Source organism: Cucurbita moschata, unplaced genomic scaffold (genome assembly GCF_002738365.1).
Source record: "Cucurbita moschata cultivar Rifu unplaced genomic scaffold, Cmos_1.0 Cmo_Scf00003, whole genome shotgun sequence".
Lineage (NCBI taxonomy): Eukaryota > Viridiplantae > Streptophyta > Magnoliopsida > Cucurbitales > Cucurbitaceae > Cucurbita > Cucurbita moschata.
The window spans coordinates 4390432-4413088 of NW_019268519.1; the positions used below are offsets into that span (position 1 = coordinate 4390432).

At 38.1% G+C, this 22657-nt stretch overlaps 3 protein-coding genes across 5 annotated transcripts; 2 read left to right on the forward strand and 1 right to left on the reverse strand.

Annotated features, from left to right (window-relative positions):
• The first annotated feature begins 10 nt into the window (after window positions 1–10).
• Window positions 11–5395, forward strand: LOC111433828 (calcium-dependent protein kinase 8). Its single transcript, XM_023071066.1, has 9 exons — window positions 11–139; window positions 373–941; window positions 1805–1928; window positions 2024–2167; window positions 2829–2981; window positions 3072–3187; window positions 3297–3464; window positions 3611–3841; window positions 4955–5395. The coding sequence occupies exons 2-9, from the start codon at window positions 438–440 to the stop codon at window positions 5099–5101; spliced, it is 1587 nt and encodes a 528-aa protein (XP_022926834.1). The 5' UTR covers window positions 11–139; window positions 373–437; the 3' UTR covers window positions 5102–5395.
• A 1131-nt stretch (window positions 5396–6526) lies between these two features.
• On the forward strand, window positions 6527–14320 carry LOC111433784 (sulfite reductase [ferredoxin], chloroplastic-like). Of its 3 annotated transcripts, none has more exons than XM_023071001.1 (9): window positions 6527–6815; window positions 7087–7869; window positions 7978–8274; window positions 8821–9018; window positions 9332–9466; window positions 9931–10047; window positions 10167–10325; window positions 10423–10633; window positions 14232–14320. In XM_023071001.1, exons 1-8 carry the CDS (start codon window positions 6627–6629, stop codon window positions 10627–10629), a joined length of 2085 nt encoding a protein of 694 aa, XP_022926769.1. In that variant the 5' UTR covers window positions 6527–6626; the 3' UTR covers window positions 10630–10633; window positions 14232–14320. The 3 variants fall into 3 exon arrangements, with proteins under 3 accessions (XP_022926769.1, XP_022926778.1, XP_022926759.1); XM_023071010.1 differs by lacking the exon at window positions 14232–14320 and adding an exon at window positions 11446–13415; XM_023070991.1 differs by lacking the exon at window positions 14232–14320 and having other exon boundaries at window positions 10423–10860.
• Window positions 14321–19250: 4930 nt separating this feature from the next.
• LOC111434232 lies at window positions 19251–22160 on the reverse strand. The gene is made up of 4 exons (XM_023071634.1): window positions 21720–22160; window positions 21069–21440; window positions 19431–19970; window positions 19251–19346 (listed from the first exon to the last, which is right to left on the reverse strand). Exons 1-4 carry the CDS (start codon window positions 22158–22160, stop codon window positions 19251–19253), a joined length of 1449 nt encoding a protein of 482 aa, XP_022927402.1.
• Between the last annotated feature and the right edge of the window lie 497 nt (window positions 22161–22657).

The following is a 22657-nucleotide window of genomic DNA, read 5'->3' on the forward strand; positions in this document are numbered from 1 at the left end:
CCCCCCCCCCCCCCCCTTCTTAACCTCTCCCTTTGAAGAACTCTCTCAATCTTCCTTTCCCTTTGTGTTCTTCATCAGATTCCGAACGACCCATTTCGATTTCTGGGGGTTTTCGAGGAGATTTTTGTTTGGATTTCAGGTGAGCTTCTTGGGATTTCTTTGCTCTGTGTTGTATTTCAAACGAACGTTAAGAAAATCTCTTGTTATTTGGGGTTTTTACCTTTTTCTGTATTGTTTTTGGATAATTCTGGAAGATATTTGTGTTTGTTCTTATTGTTCTTCTCTAAAATCTCGATTCCCCTTTCTTCTCTGTCTTAATCCTTGCCCTGTTCTTATTGTAACATTTAGATCTGTTTCCCCTTTTTGCGTTAGTGGGTGTTGTTAGAATCTCTTGAAAGAATCAGACGCTTTGAAAGCTTAAGGATCTGATTTGATTCATGGGGAATTGCTGCGCTACGCCGGCTACTCCTTCAGGGAAGCAGCACAAGGGGAAAAACAAGAAGCCGAACCCATTTGCAGCTGATCATGTAGTGAGCAATGGCAATGGCGGTGGGAACTGGGTGTTGAAAGATCCAACGGGTAGAGACATTTATACTTTATACGATCTGGGAAGTGAGCTTGGAAGAGGTGAGTTTGGGATAACTTATTTGTGTACTGATATAACCACTGGAGAGAAACTTGCCTGTAAATCGATATCGAAGAAGAAGCTTAGAACGGCTGTGGATATTGAGGATGTGAGGAGGGAAGTTGAGATTATGAAGAATTTGCCTAAGCATCCGAATATTGTGTCATTGAGAGATACCTATGAGGATGAACATGCTGTTCATATTGTGATGGAGCTTTGTGAAGGTGGGGAGTTGTTTGATAGGATTGTTGCAAGGGGACATTACACAGAGAGAGCTGCTGCTGCTGTCATGCGAACCATTGTTGAAGTTGTTCAGGTGAAGTGTTCTTGTTTATGTGTTGTTATTGTTGGATAAGCCTGTGTCGTGGTGAGCTTGAGCTGTTTCGAATTTTAATGGTTTCTGATGACAACTTCTTTTGACTGTTTGATTTGATTATGACTTAGGTTTAAGTTACTAGTTTAGTCGTTGAACTTCGATAGAAGCTTTACTTTACGTCGTGAGCTTTAAATTTTGTTTCTATAGTCGTTTACTAAACGCTAATATATTAAGCATTGTGTCGAATAGATGGTAGAAAAAAGTGGAGAATGTACAGCCAGACAAGATAAAAGGACATGTGTTGGATACCCTCTTCCTAAAGCAACGTATCAAAACCCGTTTTAAAGACGACGTCACTTCATCTTATTGAGTTGTCAACTTTATAGGCATTGTGAGATCCCACATCGGTTGGGGAGGAGAACAAACCATTGTTTATAAGGGTGTGGAAATCTCTCCCTAGTAGACGCGTTTTAAACACCTTGAGGGTAACTCGAAAGGGAAAGCCCAAAGAGGACAGTATCTGCTAGTGGTGGGATTGAGCTGTTACAAATGGTATTAGAGCCAGACACCGGGCGATATGCCAGCGTGGAGGCTGAGCCTTGAAGGGGGTGGACATAAGGTGGTGTGCCAGCAAGGACGCTGGGCCCGAATAGGATTGTTAGTAACTAAAATTTTAATTTAACCAAGAAGTTATAGTTAGTATTTAGAGCGACGTTGTTGCTGCTGATTTTTAAATCCTTGTGTCGATTGACTGCGTTTTCTGGTTGAAACATGTTAGTGATGGTGGCAATGTTTCGATTTGTGTTGAGCTTATTGAGAAGTAATACGATTGCTCATATGGTCGTATCTGTTTTGCTATGCAGATGTGTCATAAACACGGTGTTATGCATCGTGATCTGAAGCCAGAGAACTTCCTTTTTGGAAACAAGAAGGAAACAGCTCCGTTAAAGGCAATTGATTTCGGGTTATCGGTGTTCTTCAAACCTGGTAATAAACTAGATCCATTCAGCACGGTTGCTTTTAACGTGTCTTATACATGATTTCTTCATGTAATGCACCTTTTTTCTCTATATAATCCTTAGGTGAGCGGTTTAATGAAATCGTTGGAAGTCCGTATTACATGGCTCCGGAGGTCCTGAAAAGGAACTATGGTCCAGAGGTTGATGTTTGGAGTGCTGGGGTTATTCTCTATATTTTACTTTGTGGTGTCCCACCTTTTTGGGCAGGTTTGTTTCTCATAACCTATGTATTTTCTTTGTTTTGTTCTTCGCTTCATGGGGATGAAGTTGGAAAACAGCTTGAATTCTACTAATGTTTACCGTGAGATTCCACGCCGGTTGAGGAGGAGAACGAAACATCCTTTATAAGGGTGTGAAAACCTCTCCCTAGCAGACATGTTTTAAAAACCTTGAGGTGAAGCCCGAAAGGGAAAGCCCAACGAGGACAATATCTGCTAGCAGTAGGCTTGGACTGTTACAAATGGTATCATAGCTAGACACTAGGTGATGTGTCAGTAAAGAGGGTGGAGACGAGGCGGTGTGCTAGAAAGGACGTTGGCACCGAAGAGGGGTGGATTAGGGGTTCCCACATCTATTGGAGAAGGGAAAGAGTGCCAGTGAGGATGCTGGGCCTCGAAGGAAGGGTGGATTGCTAGATCCCACATCGGTTGGGGAGGAGAACGAAGCATCCTTTATAAGGGTGTGGAAACGTCTCCCTAGTAGACGCGTTTTAAAAACCTTGAGAGGAAGCTCGAAAGGGAAAGCTAGCAAATAAAATCCTATGTTTTTCGTTCAATCATGATCCGTATCATAAGAACGTCAATATATGAAAATTCTTGTCCATTTATCCGTTTATGTCTGGTTGACTTTCTTCATATTTCGTGAGCAGAAACCGAACAGGGAGTTGCACAGGCTATCATTCGCTCGGTAATTGATTTTAAGAGGGACCCTTGGCCTATAGTATCTGACAACGCAAAGGACCTTGTGAGGAAAATGCTTGATCCTGACCCCAAAAGGAGACTCACAGCTCAGGAAGTGCTGGGTACTAGTTTTATTCTGTCACTAAAGATTGTGTAGAGTTTTCAATTGAGTACTTCACTACTAAATGATCTCCCCTTCTGTTCATATGCAGAACATCCATGGTTACAGAACGCCAAAAAAGCTCCAAACGTTTCATTGGGCGAGACCGTGAAAGCAAGGCTAAAGCAGTTTTCCGTGATGAACAAGCTGAAGAAAAGAGCTCTACGGGTAATAATATCTCGAACGAAGTTCTTTGCAATAGTTCTGAAACTTCTTTCTGAATATTTCATATCCATGAAGCTTGATGTCTCAAGATTTGAATTATGTTGTATATTAGGTTATTGCCGAGCATTTATCTGTAGAGGAAGTGGCTGGAATCAAGGAGGCATTCGAAACAATGGATACTGGCAAAAAAGGGAAGATAAATCTCGAGGAGCTTCGTGTTGGATTAAAAAAGCTTGGCCATCAGATTCCCGACCCTGATCTTCAGATACTCGTAGAATCTGTAAGCATTACAAGAGATCTGGGTCTGATTGCTCCTCGAGCTCAGCACGATTATTCATCATCTTAGTTTAAACGTTATGCTCGAACTTTCTTACTTTTCTCGACGTAAAATGATTGTTAATAAGCAAAGTGTTAAATTCTTGACAGGCTGATGTTGATGGTGATGGAACATTGAACTATGGAGAGTTCGTCGCGGTTTCGGTGCATCTTAGAAAGATGGCCAATGACGAACACCTGCACAAAGCTTTTTCATTCTTTGATCGAAACCAGAGTGACTACATAGAGATTGAAGAGCTTAGAAACGCGCTTAACGACGGCGATGAGACTAACAGCGAGGAGGTTATCAACGCCATCATGCATGACGTGGACACGGACAAGGTGAGTATTAGTTTCTTACAAGATCTACCCTTAACCAAATTACCTGAAGGGTTCAAACACCCCATTCAAATCATTGCTATCTTTGTTTCTGTGCATTTGTTATAAGGTTGGAGGATCATAATGACAATTGAAAATCGATACCGATAGGATGGATAAGAATGTTTTGCTTCATTTATCACTTATCATTTCATATCTATATCTATATATGTTGACCCGACCCGACCCGACCCTAAGGCCGACATTGAGAGACAACTAGTGTTTTGAAATGTTAAGTTTTCTGTTGAAGCTTGAACTCAAGACCTTTGAAAACTTCAAAACCGTCTCTCGTGGGTATTGTTTGATACATTTGTTAGGATGACACAACAACACACACTCGATCTAGATGAACACAAAAAACAGGAGAGAGGGCTAGAGATTTATATTGATGACTTCAAGTATGTAAGTGTAATCGCCCAAGCCCACCGCTAGTAGATATTGTCCTCTTTGGGCTTCCCTTCAAGGTTTTAAAACGCGTCTGCTAGGGAGAGCTTTGCACATCCTTATAAAGAATGCTTCGTTTCCCCTCTCCAACCGATGCCCTTCAGGGCCCAACATCCACTAGCACTCGTTCCCCTCTCCAATAGATGTGGGATCTCACAATCCACCCCCCTTTGGGGACTGACGTCCTTGTTGGCACACCGCCTGATGTCTGACTCTGATACCATTGGTAATTGCCCAAGCTCTCCGCTAGCAGATATTGTCCGCTTTGGGCTTCCCCTTAAGGTTTTAAAATGCGTCTGCTAGGGAGAGATTTCCACTCTTATAAAGAATGTTTCGTTCCCTTCTCTAGTTGATGTAAGATACTGCAGAAAGCATGTGTTTTCAAAGCACTGCCTAATGGTATATATATGGTTCAGTTCTATAGTTTTACCCGATATAGTCATCTATTATATATATATATATATAACTATGTTCAGTGTACTATAAATAACTTTACCAAATATAGTTTTCCATATGCATACTGTATACTATCATTTACTTTATATGTAATTTATATATAACTTCACCATGTATAACCTAACAACATTGTCGCTCTTCCTCCCGTGCACATTTAATGTTTTCGTTTTCCTTCAGGACGGGCGAATAAGCTACGAGGAGTTTGCAGCAATGATGAAGGCGGGTACAGATTGGAGAAAAGCATCGAGACAGTACTCACGAGAAAGATTTAACAGTCTGAGTTTGAAGTTAATGAGAGATGGATCGTTGAAGGTAAAGGAATGATAAACATTGGAAGGAAGGTTATTGTGGATTTGAATGGATTGAAGATGTTTTAGATGGTAGAAGAAGTAGAACAGACATGTTGGTGGGGGTATAGGCAGAGGATTAGGAGAGTCTAAAAGGGCCTCTTAAGGGTGTGTCTGTTTTGGGAGGGTAGCACTAAGGTGTGTGATTATTGTGTGTATATAATCAGTTAGGCCAACAAGTGATTGATTTCATTTACTCTTGCAATTTATGTATGAATTTGCTTCAAAATCTTTCTTTCATCTCTACCTTTGAATTACTACAACTTTTTTTTTTCGGGAATAGTGTTTTCTAGGGCCGGGACGAGGATGGAGAAGCCTTCCCCGTCCTTGTCCTTGTCCTCGCCCTCGACCCCATCCCTGCCTCCTATTTTAATTCTCATTTCTCATCTATTTTTGCGCAAATTCTCTGCAGACAGCAGGTTTAAGGGGTAGGACATGGACCGAGGAGCTTTCTCCATCCTCGTCTCCTATATTTTTATGGAAACATATAATTTCTAGGCAACAGGTTTAGGGGTGTGACGGGGACAGAGAAACCTTCTCTGTCTCCATCCCTGTCTTCGCCTCTTATTTTAATTCCCATATCTCATTTATTTTTGCAAAAATTCCTCGGGCAATTTGTTTGAGATTTTTTTTCTTCATATATATATATATATATTAAAAATATTATTGTCAAAGATTTTTTTAGTGATAATTTACATTTTCCATTAAAATTTCTACTAAAAACTCACCTGTTTACTTGGGTCTAAGTACAAGTTCAATGTACTATTCAAACATTCCACGCGCCCCTTAACGCGCGTGCTCACATTTCACATCACATTCAAATGCGCCGCCGCCGAGAATCTCATTATATATAGTTTTTTTTATATAATTTTTTAAAATTCAATTTATACTCTTAAATTTATCGTTTTATTAAATTGTCTTTTTTTTTTCTCTTTCTTTTTGATTACTTTGTTCCACTAATTTTTTCATTTATTATTTATTTTTGTAGTAATGGAAAAATAGAACAATATATTATTAAAAAAAATCTAATGACCATTTTCATTATTATTTTCACTCAGATAATCTTGGAAACTGATAAATTTATTGTTAATTTTAAAATATTATACAATTATATATATATATATATATATAATTTTATAAATAATCAGAGATAATTCTTGAGGTATATGTATTAAAATTAAGTTAGTAAATTTTAATTAAATATCCGAAAATATGACTAAGATTTTACTTTTATAAAAAAAAAAAAAATCCCATAAGTTCCCAGGCGCGTGAATGAAATGAGAGTGGACGTGTGTCTCTTCAAGAGCTTCAAAGGCCACGCGTGTGCGCCACGTGACTCTTTTTGTTTTTTTATTATTAATTTTTTTAAAACCATTTAATTTGGCATTTTTAAAAAGATTTTTGTTCGGTGCTTTTTGCTCTCTCGTCCATTGCCATCCAATCTGATTCTCTTCTTCTCTGCTTCACTCACTCAATTCCTGCGGCACAACCTCCTCCCTCCGATGACGACGACGTCGTTCGGCGCCTCTAACGCCGCCGTCTTTATCGACCCAACCATCCAGATTCATACCTTTCATGGCCTCAAATCCACCACCTCCCTCGCTTTGGCCAGACATGTCCGCTTCTTCGCCCCTTCTTCGTCTCCTTCTTCCTCCTCTTCTTATCCTCTCCTCGTCCGCGCCGTCTCCACGGTACGATCCATCACCACTTTTACTTGTTTTACGTTTCACTCTCTGAGGTTGTTGTTGCTTTTGATCTTTGTAATTGTTGTAATAGAATGTGATTTTGTGTAGTTCTTTTGTCTATATTGTTCACCCATTCCATGGAATAACATGAAGACTATGAAAGTAATGCTTGTTGCTGCATGGATTTTTGTTACCTGGTGATATGTTTTTGATTAGTAAGTTGAATTTTTACTGACATAGGTTTATATTTCTGTAAAATTTGTGGCCAATTTTCCAGCCGGCAAAGCCTGGTGTTGCAGCTGAGCCGAAGCGTAGTAAGGTTGAAATTTTCAAAGAACATAGCAATTATATAAGATACCCTCTTAATGAGGAGTTGTTGACAGATGCCCCTAACATAAACGAGGCTGCCACACAATTGATCAAATTTCATGGGAGCTATCAGCAGTATAACAGAGAAGATCGAGGACAGAGGTCTTATTCGTTCATGCTTCGTACCAAGAATCCTTGTGGGAAAGTGTCAAACCAGCTGTACTTGACAATGGATGATCTTGCTGATCATTTTGGAATTGGGACGCTTCGTCTAACCACCAGACAAACATTTCAGCTACATGGAGTTCTCAAGAAGGATCTGAAGACAGTTATGAGCACCATTATTCGGAGCATGGGTTCAACGCTTGGTGCGTGTGGTGACCTTAACAGGAACGTTCTTGCTCCTGCTGCCCCACTTGTGAGAAAAGATTACCTTTTTGCCCAGCAAACTGCCGAAAACATTGCTGCTTTATTAACTCCTCAATCAGGATTTTATTATGATATGTGGGTAGATGGGGAGAAATTCATGTCGGCAGAACCTCCAGAAGTGGTCGAGGCCCGTAATGACAATTCTAATGGAACAAATTTTGAGGATTCTCCTGAGCCTATATATGGAACTCAATTTCTCCCTAGAAAATTTAAAATTGCAGTGACTGTTCCAGTCGACAACTCTGTAGACATTCTCACAAACGATATTGGTGTTGTCGTCATTTCTGATGCTGAGGGGGAGCCTCAAGGGTTCAACATATATGTAAGTTGATTTAGTACCTACAAATATCAGAATTTGAAGTTATTATTTTTTTAGAGAATAAAATGTCCCATGTTCCAGTAGCATTTTGTTTAATAATTCCTTCTGCAGGTTGGAGGGGGCATGGGAAGAACTCATAGACAAGAGACCACCTTTCCACGTTTGGGAGAGCCATTAGGATACGTTCCCAAGGAGGATATTCTATATGCAGTTAAAGCTATTGTTGTCACGCAACGTGAAAATGGTAGAAGAGATGATCGCAAATATAGTAGACTAAAATACTTGATCAGTTCCTGGGGGATTGAAAAATTTAGGAGTGTTGTGGAGCAATATTATGGGAAGAAATTTAAACCTTTCAGGGAATTACCAGAGTGGAAGTTTGAAAGTTACTTGGGGTGGCACGAGCAGGTTAGTTCTGAACCCTGTACGACATCTGATTTTGTTAGCTCTAATATTTGAATTGTTGCTTCTTTTAAATGCTGAGGGGAGCCTCACGTCATCTCTTTTATTCAGGCTACAGTATTCACACTGCAATGTTTGATAAGAGTTTGCTATAGACATGGAATGTTGAATTGTTTTAGACACATTCTACTTTCAAACATGAACGTTGTATATACTTCTGGAAAATGTATGCCACCTAAATATCATTTCCCCCGAGCTTTATGTATTAAATTCATCGATTAAAGTTAGAAACATTATTGTATTGAAATTGTATTTTAAATACTGTGATAAAAAATGTTATCCAGGAATTTGATTTTCATTTTTGGCATGCCTGTTGATAAGGAGGGCGATCATATGCAAGAAATTAAATACAATAATCGATAATGATGATCTTTTTCCTTTAGTGCCTCCATAAACTATCAGCAAATGAACAGTTCCTTTGATGTCTGGCTTTTGTCTCATAGACTTGAACATTTATTGTCCACCTTGCCTGAGAATCTTGCTACTTTTCAGGGTGATGGTCACTTATATTGTGGGCTACATGTTGATAGTGGTCGTATTGCTGGGCAAATGAAGAAGACATTGAGGGAGGTGATAGAGAAATATAATTTGGATGTTCGTATCACCCCAAATCAAAACATCATCTTGACCAACATTCGCAATGCATGGAAGCGTCCCATTACTACAGTTCTTGCACAAAGTGGTTTGCTGGTAAACTATTATTCTGTGGCACTACTTGGTGATTGAGTTCTTTCTGAAAATATAAACCTACATGTTTCAATTTAGCACAAACATCTCAATTGGCTTTCCTAAAATTGAATAGTTCTAGCTTTTCGGCAAGAATTTCTATTTCTGTTGTAATATGCACAATTGATGCTGAGCTGTTTATGCTAGGATGGATTTGTGTTATATTAACATGGAAGTTAGAATTATGAAGAATTATGAAGTTGTTTTCCATTTTTTTGGTGGAACTTCTTTTTCCTTTTGTATGTGCACTTTTTTTGACTGAATTATGATTTTACAGCAACCAAGGTATGTAGATCCCCTGAACTTAACTGCGATGGCATGTCCAGCTATGCCACTTTGCCCTTTGGCAATAACAGAAGCCGAGAGAGGAATTCCAGACATCCTTAAGCGAGTTCGAGCTGTATTTGAAAAGGTATATTATTGATGGGCAAACACGATTACCTGTGTTTGCAATGCCGGGTGTGATAATGCCTTGCCTTAGGGGAGGCGAGGTACCCTCATGATTTTGAAGCATTTGTACTTTTCCTTCTTTAATTAGGAAGAAAATAGCTTGATTCCTTTTTTCTAAAACAATTTTCTTTCTTTAAAAAAATCGTTTTCTTTTGTAATGTTTTTGTCATTTCTTTAATGTTGTCGACTACACCAAAAAAAAAAGAAAAACTTTATTTTTTTCCCTGTATCTATTATTTTAGTGCCCTGAAGTTCTTCAATAGTGCTTAATGCTCTTCTTGTTTGATAAAAAAAAAAACTGATGGTTATAATGACTAGTCCAAGGGATTGATCCTTGTTTGGGGGCTTGTTTCTGTGTGCATGAACATATGAACATTAAATACATGAGAATTTAGGCACTAATGGCTATGCTTGTCCTGTTATCAGGTTGGTCTCAAGTACAGCGAATCCGTTGTTATTAGGATAACTGGTTGCCCAAATGGTTGTGCTAGGCCTTATATGGCTGAACTTGGATTAGTAGGTGATGGTCCAAACAGCTACCAGGTATCATGAATTGCAAGCTGATGCTTTACTCCGTTCTAAGTGGAAACTTTTGAATATGCGTACTCAATTTATATCTTCGTGAATTCTTCACGTATATGCGTGCTCTTACCTTGTAACAGTTATGGCTTGGGGGAAAACCCAATCAAACGTCATTGGCAAGGACTTTTATGGATAAGGTTAAGATCCATGACCTTGAAAAAGTCTTGGAACCCTTATTTTATCATTGGAAGCGCAAACGACACTCTAAAGAATCATTTGGAGACTTCACGAACCGCTTGGTGAGTTTGTTTCTAAAGTGTCTAAAATTTTAAACCGAATTATTTTCGACTTACTAGAACTCTTCGTGAACGGTGGTCGTTTTGGTTAAATGCTCAGGGATTTGAGAAACTTAAAGAGCTGGTTGAAAAATGGGATGGTCCTGTGCTTGCACCAGCACGATACAATCTGAAGCTTTTTGCTGATAAGGATACGTTTGAGGCCATGGATAACCTTGCAAGGCTTCAGAATAAGAATGCTCATCAATTAGCAATGGAAGTCGTTCGCAACTACGTGGCTGCTCAACAAAATGGGAGGAATGAATGATTTGGTAAGGAGGTTTAAATTTTTTCGCCTTATAAGTCAATGTTATAAGGTCTAACGAGTGTAATAGTCTCGTTCTCTCCACGGGCTTGTTACTGTTCTGCAACAGCCGGAGAGAAATGGATGCTACTGAACTTGGTATAATTTTGTACCCAAGTTAATTGTTTGTCTGCACGAGTGTTATATAAGTTTGCTTCTATTAAAATTACCTCCTTTGAGGTTCTCTTGTGATCTGCTCTAAAGTGCAAAAAACCCAATATAAACCTTATCATCTTCATCTTACACTCATGGCCTATTCAGATACAACTTCTTTCGGTAAATTTACGCCTCGTATCAGAGGTTTATTGACATCCATGGAAATTCGGACTGCCCCAACTATTACCATCTTCCTTTGGACCCTTGCTGAAAATGTCAATTCACTCTTATGTTGACGTCGAATGTCCATGAACACGTGTCAGACACGTCCATGGAAACCCACACTCCTAAGTCGAACTCATGTTTGGAGAAGATTTGCCAAACTCGGGTTTTGTTGGAGATATCAGGAAACATTGATTCACTACTTAAACTTCTTTCACAACGTTTCTTCTAAACTCGACCTTATGTAACCAGCTTCCGAACATAGTTTGTGTAAACTTGAGGCTTCTGAACTTTGATTGGAAACATATTTTTTTTCTTAGTTCTGACCTCTAAACCTTTTAAATTCATACCTCAAATGCTCCCTTCAAACTAAAAGGTACTTCTAAATGGTGGTTTCTCAAGGGCTGAATGCAAAAGTGAAGTTTTAAGAAATGAAAAAGGGGCCTGTTTGGCTTCTTCCAGGGTTTATCAGTCTGTTGAATGTTCAAGTAAGGTTCTTGCAAATGGCTTGACAAGTTCCTGGAAAGATCCTAGCACTCTTTTTTCATAGAGAAAAGAGAACCAAAAGATGAAGATAAAAGCAATAGAAAACAAAGATTCTTTCACTATGAGAAAATGGTACTCTAGAAATGATGTCCCACAGAACACTTCTGGGTCCCAAATTATACACATCATGTGTGCAGTGAAACTTGCATGAGAAGTTCAAAGCTTGTCATCTTCTGATTTTTTCTCTCTCTAATCAATCAATATTTTTGGTTGACGAGAAGGGAGTATTATTGAAACTTTCTGATATTTTTTATTTAAGCCTAAGCTTTCTATACCCATGATCTTTTTCCTAATGTAGGATTCCAACCCATTCTCAACAATCCTCCCTTCGAACAAAGTACACTATATAACCTCCTTTCTACAACCCTCGAACAAAGTATACTCTTTGTTCGACACCTGAGTCACTATGACTACACTTTCAAGGCTCACAACTTTTTTGTTCGACACTTGAAGATTCTATTAGCATGACTAAGTTACGATAAAGACATAGTTTTGATACCATGTTAGAAACAACGGATCTCCATAGTGGTATTATATTGCCTACTTTGAGTATAAGCTTTTATAGTTTTGCTTTTGATTTGGCCCAAAAGGTCTTTACCAATTAAGATAGTGTCTCTTACTTGTATACCCATGATCTTCCCCCATGTGAGACTCCAATCAATCTCCCATCCAAAAAAAGACATCCAAATAAAGACGGAACTTTATTTTCCTTTCATCTTTTGATCAACTTTGTGAACTTTTTCTTATGAAAGACTGTTTAAATTTTCCTTTTTCTTGTTCATCTTTTGAGAGAACTATCCCACTACTATAAATTCTCATCTTCTTCCACAAAAATGTTCATAAACTCCTTCCCAACCCCCAAAACACACTTGATCTTCAACACAAAATCCCCATTTCAGCTCTTCCAAAAATGGCATGTGGAAGGAGAAGAAGTTCATGTTCCAAATCAGCCTCATCCCACACTTTAGACAACGATGAATATGATATAGTGGAGAAAGGCAAAGATGATCTTTTAACCTGGAACATCCCAACTCTTCCCACTTCCAAAATCTACAAAACAAACCTCTTCACTCACTTTTCTCGTAATTCCCTTCTCAAAACCAAAGAAGGGAATAGCCCTCTAAGCAAAGGCGGTGGATATCTAAACTTGATTCGTGAAGACGATGACTTATGGCATCTCCAAAACAAGTACCGCACAATTCACATTGGAATGGTTCAAATTGGAGTCAAGGCCTTAACAAGAGGACCCTTGAATGCCAAAGTGCTTTTGTGCCTTAGAGATGCAAGGCATCGCAATTTACAAGATTCCCTTTTGGGGATGGTGGAGGCCAATTTGAAAGATGGCCCTCTTTACTTCAATGTCTTCCCTAACATTGTGGAATCTCTTTCTGCCCCTCGGCTGGATGATTTGTTGTTTTTGAATGCTAAAGTTAGAGAGTTTGAGCAGCTCCCTGAAGGTCCCAAGAACATTGTGGTGATGTATAGAGTTTGTTACAAAGTCCTTAAACCTGGAGTTGAGACACGAGTTTTGCTTAAGACTCCTTCAAATGGAAAAACAATCTTTTTTCAGACTGATTTTGAGACTGCTATGAATGATTTTGAGCAAGGAGTTACTGTGTGGAATGAAGTTCAGCTGCCCGAAAACTGGCCGACGCCATGTTCTAAATCGTACTAGGTGACAGAATTCTTTTACGCTTAAGTTATGATCCATCTCGATGTCGTTCCCTGCCTGTTAACACTCCTACTTGGTGGCATGAGATGGCAGATGTGTTCTTTTGACCTATGTGTCTATTGTTTGTGTTTTTGTGTCTGAAATTTGTGCTCTTTTTGGGCTCCCTCTGTGTTGTGTTCGAACTTTATGAATTCTGCATGTGTATATATTATTACTCTGTTAGCCAAATGGGATGAGATGGAATAATGGATTTGTGTTTGTAATAAATGAAAGTTTGTGAATCTCTCTCATAATGATATAATATGGGCGGCGACCGCAAAAAAGCCTGATCTTATTTGCCCATCATACTCGCCATTCATATGGACTCTGCATACTTAGGCTAGTATTTTCGTGTTCATGTTTTTAACTGAAAAATAAGTGACTCTACTTGTAACGACCCATGTTTAGGAATTGGAATTCGGATTTATCACCTGGTAGTCTCAGTATTTCCTGCGACATGATCACGTTACTTACTTCTTGCTATCCCTACCGATCAACATGAGTCATCTAGCATGCTTTGTCTTTACTCACATACATCTCAGGAAAATTTATAGAAGGTCAAAGTTTCTATGATTGAGCCACCGAAATAAAATGTACACTTTGTTGGTATCATTTCGGTTAAGCATTTACATTTTCTTAGTTATCCTATCATTAGAATCGCTCTAAATCGCTCTAAAAGAAAGAGAATGGGATAACTTTCAAACTCATACATCACTTCGATGACTTCATCACTCTTCAATAATCACTCTATAATTCTTCAAAACTCTTTAATAATCACTCTATAATTCTTCTTTACTTTTGAGGGGAAATAGGTTCGTGGAAAGATCTTCCAACTTTTTATTATAATATTAATAATAGATTTTTATATTTTTTTTCTAATATCTTAAATAATTATTTCAACACAGTAACACTTAATCTTAAAGTTTCTAGGTATCTAGGTATCTTGTTAGTACCGGCTATAACTTTAATTTTTCTTTAAACATTTTTGTAGTCATCCTATCCTCAAGATTAGTCTCATTCGGCAGCCGGTTTCAGGTATTCCTCTTTTAATTTCTTTTTAAATTTAATTTTTGAAATTCTTATATATATATATATATATTGTAATTTGAATGTATAAATGTGAACTTGAATTCTCTTATATCATGATTGTGGATATGTGGGCTCTCTATACCCTTTTTGTCTAACTTGTAGATGAAGGGTTGGAATAAAGACCAAAAGGTGGTAGCATTTTCCACGAACTTACCCATTTGGAATTCTTTATTATGGTGATGGACGGGTTTAGATGGTTTAAATTTTATAAGTCGCGGTTAGGGCACATAGATTAAATTTGAAATTTTGAGTTGGTTGGATTGCTGACTCGAATAATCCGAATAAAATTCATACTCAACTCAATTGGTCGAGTTGAGGTAGGTTAGATTTTTCTTTTTTTAATTATTTAAAAATTTTACTTATCCATAATACATGTTATATTATTTACTAAAATCTTATAAAATTTAAATATCGAACATTTATAAGTCACAATACATCACTAACATCGATTATAAAACGTTAAATACTCTTATTCTTTTTAAAAATAGAGTTGAGTTAGATTGTAACTCTATCTTGGGTTAGGTTGGGTTGCTTGACTCAATCTGAAGAAGAAAATGTAACCCAACCCAACCTTACTCCCTCTCCTATCTTACGAGAATCTCTACCCAGTCTAGGACAAGATCTTTCGATCGGCCTGCATGGGAGGAGCTCAAACAAAGAAGTGCCTGGTTTGAATTTAGGCCCAGCCTGCCCATCTGCTGCTATGTCTAAGAATGGTGCCGTTATGCGCCTCTACTATGACCTAAATTTGATTCTAATGGTCGACATAGATTTCATGAGACCTGCCCACTATTACGACGAAAAAAAGCCATGTCATTTTCCTTCGCTACTAGGAGAGTCTACTACTTCTATTAGCACCAAACCTTGAGTCGAATTGATAGTGTGTCATAGGTAGTCTGCATAGAACGAGTTGTCGAGTCATATGAACACTTTTAAAAGCATCTTTTAGTCAATAATGCATAATCATACTACATATCATTGTAGGTTCGTGGAAAGACCCTAAGAAAGAATCCATACTACATATCATTGTAGGTTCGTGGAAAGACCCTAAGAAAGAATCTTAAAAAAAGGAAAAATCAACAAGAAAAAAGAAAAGAAAAGGAAGAGGTAGGGTTATTTCTTTATTCATGGGTCTTCTTTATTTTAGTAGCCCCATGAATGGACAACTTCACCAACCAAGTGGCTAACCTTCGTCAACAAGCTAAAGTAGTTCAATCATAACAATGGTAATGTCCCACATCCTTAGCTTAAACTAAAGTTGATGATTGTCTTCTAAATTTCTATCGATATTTTTATCCATACACATGTCTACGTGCAACCACAATTGCACATGAACCCAACGAAGAACCTCTAGTGGTAGCAGCTTCATCTGTGATGGTAGCGTGCACGAATCGGATCAGTGAATCATCTAAGTTTTATGTAAATTTGATATGGAATATGATCGTAAATGGCTATAATGATGTTGGACCATAGAACCCAATAATCCATTTGGTTCCAAGCTTTCATTTCCTTACACTTTCGAAGAGAGTTCCTTCACACTATCACAAGACCAAACAAACAAAAGTATGTGGAAAAACAAAACCCTCAAAACTTTTCTAAATATTTCCATTTCAATGGAACTTAAAAGACAAGGAAGTCTTTATTTGTGGGTCACGTATGTTCAGGATTATTGGAAGAGAGTATTAGGAGATGATCTGGAGTTTATAAGTAAAGAATACATCTCTATTGGTACGAGTCATTTTGGGGAAACAAAAAACAAAGCCACGAGAGCTTATGCTCAAAATGAACAATATCATATTATTGTGAAGATCTGTGATTCCTAACATGGTATCAAACTAAACTGTGGATCGTAGTTTCTAACACATTCATAGAAAAACGATCGACCCATGAGCTAAAAATTCTAGATTTCTGATATTATTGATAGATATTACCTATTTTATTATACTTGACTTGTGACTCGTAAAATTTTACATAAATTCTGTAACAGTCCAAGTCCATCGCCAGTCGATATTGTCTTTATTGGGTTTGTAAACGCATCTATTAGGGGTCGTTTTTCACACTCTTATAAAAAATGCTTCGTTCTCCTCCTCAATCGAGGTGAGATCTCACAAATTCTTTTTCCGAGAATATTTTTTTAGATCGAAAAGGGAGAGTTTTAAATCAAAAACTAATTTCATACCATGCATGACAAAACATCTTTTCTTTTCTTTTCTATAAAATGATGACATCACAAATCATTAACTCAAAAACTTGCTCTACAATTTAATTTGTCCCCTCTTGCATACTTTTCAATCTTATCTCTATCACTCAAGAACACACTCAAGAACACACAACATTCAAGTCTTTATAAAGCCATTGCCCTCTTCCATGGCATACCCATAGCCCATCAAAAACCAAATCTAATACCCCATTTCTTACCTTTTGCCATATCAAAAAAAAAAAAATGGCAACTTTTCTCAAACCCTGTTGGAGTTCAAAGACAAGAGGAGGAGGACAAAGGCATGCTTTAGACAACGAAGAATTCATCAAAAAAGGCAACAATCTATTGAATTGGAAGATCCCAAAAGTTCCCACATCGAAAATCTACAAAACAAATCCATTCAATTTCTTGTCTGATCCATCCATCAAAACCAAAGAAATGGAAATGGCTTGTGGCAATGGCACCCAAGCTACCAGCTTAATCCTTGAAACCCCCTTCATGGCTAACCTCCGAAGCAAAAGATTCTACAGCATGTTCAACGTGGGGATGATCCAAATTGGAGCCAAAGCTTCAAGAAAAAAAATACCCTTAAACGCTTCGATTACTCTATGCGTTTTCGACACTCGAACCGAAAAGTTCGAAGACTCAATTTTGGGAACGGTGGAAGCGAAATTATGTAATGGGCCATTGTATTTCAATGTTTTTCCCAACATTACAATGTCTTCGATTCATCCTAAGATGTTTGAGGCCTTGTGTTTGCTTGTCATTGTTAAGGGCTTTGAGCATCTTCCTGCAGGGACAAAGCCAATTAGATTGACGTGGAGAACTTGTTACAAGCTGCAAAACAGTGCTTTGGCTGAGGCTTTGATTGAGAGCCCACATGGCAGAACTGAGTTTTTTCAGACAGATTTTGAGAACTCCGATGTTGCTGTTCCGAAGGTTTCAATATGGGATGACGTTCTTTGCAAAGTTGTGGATTTATTTCAGTCTGAGAAATAATCAATTCTCTCTAAGTTTTGATCAAATTTAGATATGATCAACTTTTTTAATTACCTTTAAATATGTGTTTAGAACACTTATAGTGTGTCTAAAGTTATTGTACTTTGTGATTTCTATGGCTTTTAATTATTGAATAAATCTTAATTGTGTGCAAGTAATGGGAGCTAAATTCATATTGATATTGAAATTTAGATCGGGAGGTAACATTTTTTGCTTTTATCTATGATTTTTGGTCATATCAATATCGAGTTGAACTAAATCGATAGGAAAATTCGAGGTCTAAATGAGTGAAAACCCGTTTTAGAAAAAATGAGCCAAAGAAATTATTGGGCCTAAAAGCCCATTAAACTTGGCCCATAAAACCCTAGAGAGAGAGAAATATAACCATACAAATTTTAGATCGAATGCTTGCACGGATCGCTAGGACAAGTTACCGAGAACAATATATATGATTAAATTATGAAAATACCCAAAATTCAGTTGCATGCTTATTTTAATACTTTTCGTTGTATTAGAATGGAAGATGAGATATTATGATTTGTGCTTTGGATGTTATCTCCCCATTAAGCTTGTTTGAATGTATGATTTATGATTTATGATTTCTGTGTATTAGGTGATTGATAAGATTATCTCCCTAATAAGCATATATGAATGAATAAAATATGTTTTTCATATTTAAGGTGATCGGTAAGAGTATCTCCCTAGTAAAGTATGCATAAGTGATCTCAGCTGAGATTAAGGCTCCCGAGTTAGAGTAATTTATACGTTGACCTAGGTTGGAACATTTTCAAAAGACCAAGTACCCTAGGATCGTGAGTGGCAATCAGAGGTCTAGACCTAAGTGCATCCTGGAGAGCTAGCCCCAAGAGACTTGGAAACGCGAGACGAGATTTAAACTGCCTAGACGCTCTAAGAACCTAGTAAACCTTTATGACACCCAAGGAACCTCAAGAGAACTTACATGACCTTTAGCAACATGAATAGTATCAATTTAAGGAATTGCCTCTGTGTGTAGAAATGGGTCAAAGCCCGTAAACCCACCTTAAGAGGGTATAAGAGACTACATGAGTTAGGCAACAGACGGAACTGTTACTGTGTATAGACATAGGTGAAGACTCACAAACCCGCATTGAGAGAGGATGAGGGACTACATGAGTAGACAACATGAGGAGACACTACTGTGCGTAAGACAAACTTGCCTTGATAGTGGACGAGGGACTACATAAATAGATGATATTAGGGAAGAACTTCTAAGCTATGAGAAAAGCTCGCGGTAACTTACTAGGTTAAGGACGCAACGGTAGTCTACAAGTAGGTTGCTTACTGGGTATTTTTATAGTCACTTCTTTCTCCTTCTCATTTTCAGGTACCAATCGAGGTGGGGAGGTGCTCGAGAGCTACACTGTCACAAAGGAGTATCGACTCAGGACATTAGTGCAAATTGCATTTTAGTGTGTCGTTGATTGTATTCATTTTGTCTCCAATTCTCGTCTTCCATTTTGGCATTCGACTATTATATTGTATTTTTTTATTCACTCGCAATTTTATGGTATGTTTATGGCTTTTGTTTGCTTTCATCTTTTCTTTTAAGACATGGTCTAAATTTGAAACTTTGAAAATTGGGTCATGACAATAAATCCTACTTAAACGTCGTTGACATGCAACTCAAGCTATGTCTAAGCGTGCTAAACTTGATAGACAACCACAGAGAAAGCTGAAGGTTTAAGCCATGACTTCCCCATGATAACAAGGCCTGTAGCTCACTTCTGTAACATTCATGTCTACCATTCTTACATCACAGCATTCAACTCCTCCTGCCTGTAAACAAACCAACAAACACATCTTTAAGGACTAAATGAGTACTCCAAAGTCAACCAAAAACAAGAGAGAAAGTGAACACACCTCCAAAGGGACCTTTGCAGATGAAAAGACCCTAATCTTGGAGACTGATTCAGCTGAATGGTTCCCATAAACAGCACAAGGAGGAAGATTACGAGCCCACTTCCTCAAATAAGTGGTCACGATCCTATCCTCTCGATCGCTATCAATCGACTCGAAGTACAGCACATGGGGAGCTTCACAAGGGTTATCAAGCACACCCCACCTTGTGTTGAACATGAAAACCGGAGCATTAGCTCTTTCAAATGGTGCAAATGTCTCCAACGGCCTCTTCAAATAGTTTCTAGGCATTATGGCCTCATAGATGTGGGCAGAGTAGCCCCATGACATTGAGAAGCTCCAGTTTAAGGGGCGGTGGTAGCAGATGGTTTGTTGTAGGAGGCGGGACTGGTCGACCGCCCCCGCCTTCATTAGGTGGTTGATGGCGGTGGGGCGGTCCATGTTCGGGAAGATGGGATTGATGAGGTCTATGTGGTGGAGGGAGAGGAGAGGGGTTTGTGGATGGTAGGAGAGAAAGCCTGATGCGTCGCCTCGGAGATCGACCTTCCAAACATGCCATAATAACAATGATTATATCATCTTTCAAAGGATTATTGGGAGGGAGTCTACTAATTATAACATGCCCTAAATGTCTCATACTAATGGAGATGTATCTCTTACTTATAAATCTATGATCATTCCCCCGAACAAAGTGCACTATAGAGCCTCCCCTGAGGTCTATGGAGCCCTCGAACAACCTCCCCTTAATCGAGACTCGACTCCTTCTCTGGATCGTCAAACAAAGTACACCATTTGTTCGACACTTGAGTCACTTTTGACTACACCTTTGAGGCTTCTTTATTCAAGATTTGAGGATTCTATTGATATGACTAAGTTAAGGGCATGGCGGGCATGACTCTGATACCATGTTAGTAATCACGAACCTCTACAATGGAATGATATTGTCCACTTTGAGCATAAGCTCTCATGACTTTGCTTTGGGCTTCTCCAAAACATCTCATACCAATAGAGATGTATTTCTTACTTATAAACCCATGATCATTCCCTAAATTAGTCAAAATGTAGGACTCCCTCCCAACAATCCTCAACATGATCATGAGTTTATAAGTAAGGAATACATCTTGATTGGTATGAGGCCTTCTGGGAAGCCAAAAACAAAACCATGAGAGCTTATGCTCGAAGTGGACAATATTATACCATTGTGAAGGGTTGTGGTTCCTAACATGGTATCAAAGCCATACCCTTAACTTAGCCATGTCAATAGAATCTTCAAATGTGAAGAAAGAAGTTGTGAGTCTTATAGGTATAGTTAAAAGTGATTCAAGTGTCAAACAAATGGTGTATTTTGTTCGAGGGCTCCAGAGAAAAGAGTCGAGCCTCGATTAAGGGGAGATTGTTCGATGGTTCTATATGTCTCTGAAAAGGCTCTATGGTGTACTTTGTTCGAGGGGAGGATTGCTCGGAAGGAGTCTCGCATTGGCTAATTAAGGGAATAATCATAGGTTTATAAGCAAGGAATACATCTCCATCGGTATGATGCATTTTGGAGAAACCAAAAGCAAAGCCATCAGAGTGGACAATATCATACTATTGTGAAGAGTTGTGGTTCCTAATAACGCTGAGAAATAATAATATATTTACCTGATGAAATCCCTTTTCGTGAGTAATCGAGAATCCCAAATCCGACAAACATTGGAACAACATTTGATCACTAACCCTCAAGTAAGGATATCTCTCAATGCAACCATCCAATCTTTTTGCTACCAAAGCAGCAAGTGGGTAACTCAAAGCATAGCCAGCTCCTCCAAAAGCCATATCATACGAGAAATCAAAGTTAGATTTCACACACTCTGAGTTCATCCCAATGTACCAAGGCTTCTTGTAATCATACTTTCCCAAAGTCTTCACCAAATTATCCACAAATATTATCGTATCGTCGTCGGTCATTACGTACCACCTGACATTTGGGCCGCCTTCTCTAAACGACTCCATCACAGTTCGAAAGATCCTCACCTGTATGTAGAATACGAAGAACATATCAAATAAACCTATATAAACCATGAATTATGACTAATTTTTGTGTTCATCACTGCTATAATAACAATTAACTAAGTAACTTAAAATTTTAAAAATAATACTCCAAAATTGAAAAATACAATAAAACCTCCCTAAATCAAAAGAGGTATGCTACAATCATGTCGATCTTGGTAGATATCTTTTTGTAGCAAGATTAAAACACCTTATTTCAAACCTATTATAATTTATAAGCATATGTTTATGAGTTAAAACTACCTGATCTGGCCATTTGATTTTGGGGTACACTGCAAAGCCCGTGATATCTTCATTGACCCGAAACGGAGCAGACGAGTCCAACCACGGTAGGAACTCACCAGAAGGTGGCCGTTCAAAGAAGACATGACCATGGGTTACATTGGGTCGCCACCATGATTCGCTATAATATCTCTTGAACTTCCATGTATTCATCGACCCGACGATACTAAACATGATGTGAGAGACATCTGTTCGAGACGGATTTTTCATCGAAAATTTTTGTTTGAAGCTAGAAAGAAAATCAGAGAGTTGGTAATTTGGAGGTGAAAACACGAAAACATAGAGAGTGAACAAGGCAAGCCCTGAAAATGCCAAACCTTTGCAGACATTTCCAAGAGTTATGGAAGAAAGCTTGGCTTGAAAATAGGCAATGGTGGAGCTGATAGGCAGTGGAGAAGACATGGTGAAGAACAACAAAGAGTTTGAAGAAAAGGGTATGAATTTACATAGGACATTATAGAAAATTTGTTCTTAAATTAAAGGTTTTTGTTAAGAAATTATCTTACACTCTTCGAAAACAACCAATCTTTTGTCCAATCCTATGAAATATAATGAAATTTTGTTGTTTATAGCCGACTTATATGTTTATTTTATTCGATTATGATATAAAATATTTTGAAGTTCATTAACAAATTGTATTTTGACTTAAAAATCATCGTTATGTTCATCTTGTTCTTGGGTGCTCTTCCTTTTGTCTTAAATGGTTGTAATTTATTTTGTTGTGACAAAGTTCTAGTGATTGTTTTTTTTCTACATTCCCTACTTCCACTCTAGAGATTTTTAATTTGACTACAAATGTGTTCTTCGTTAATTTAAAAATGTCTTGTAATGTGTTGTGGTACATGGCTTGATAGCTTTGGAAGGTCTTTTTCTACCATTGTAGGTGTCATAGAAACCTA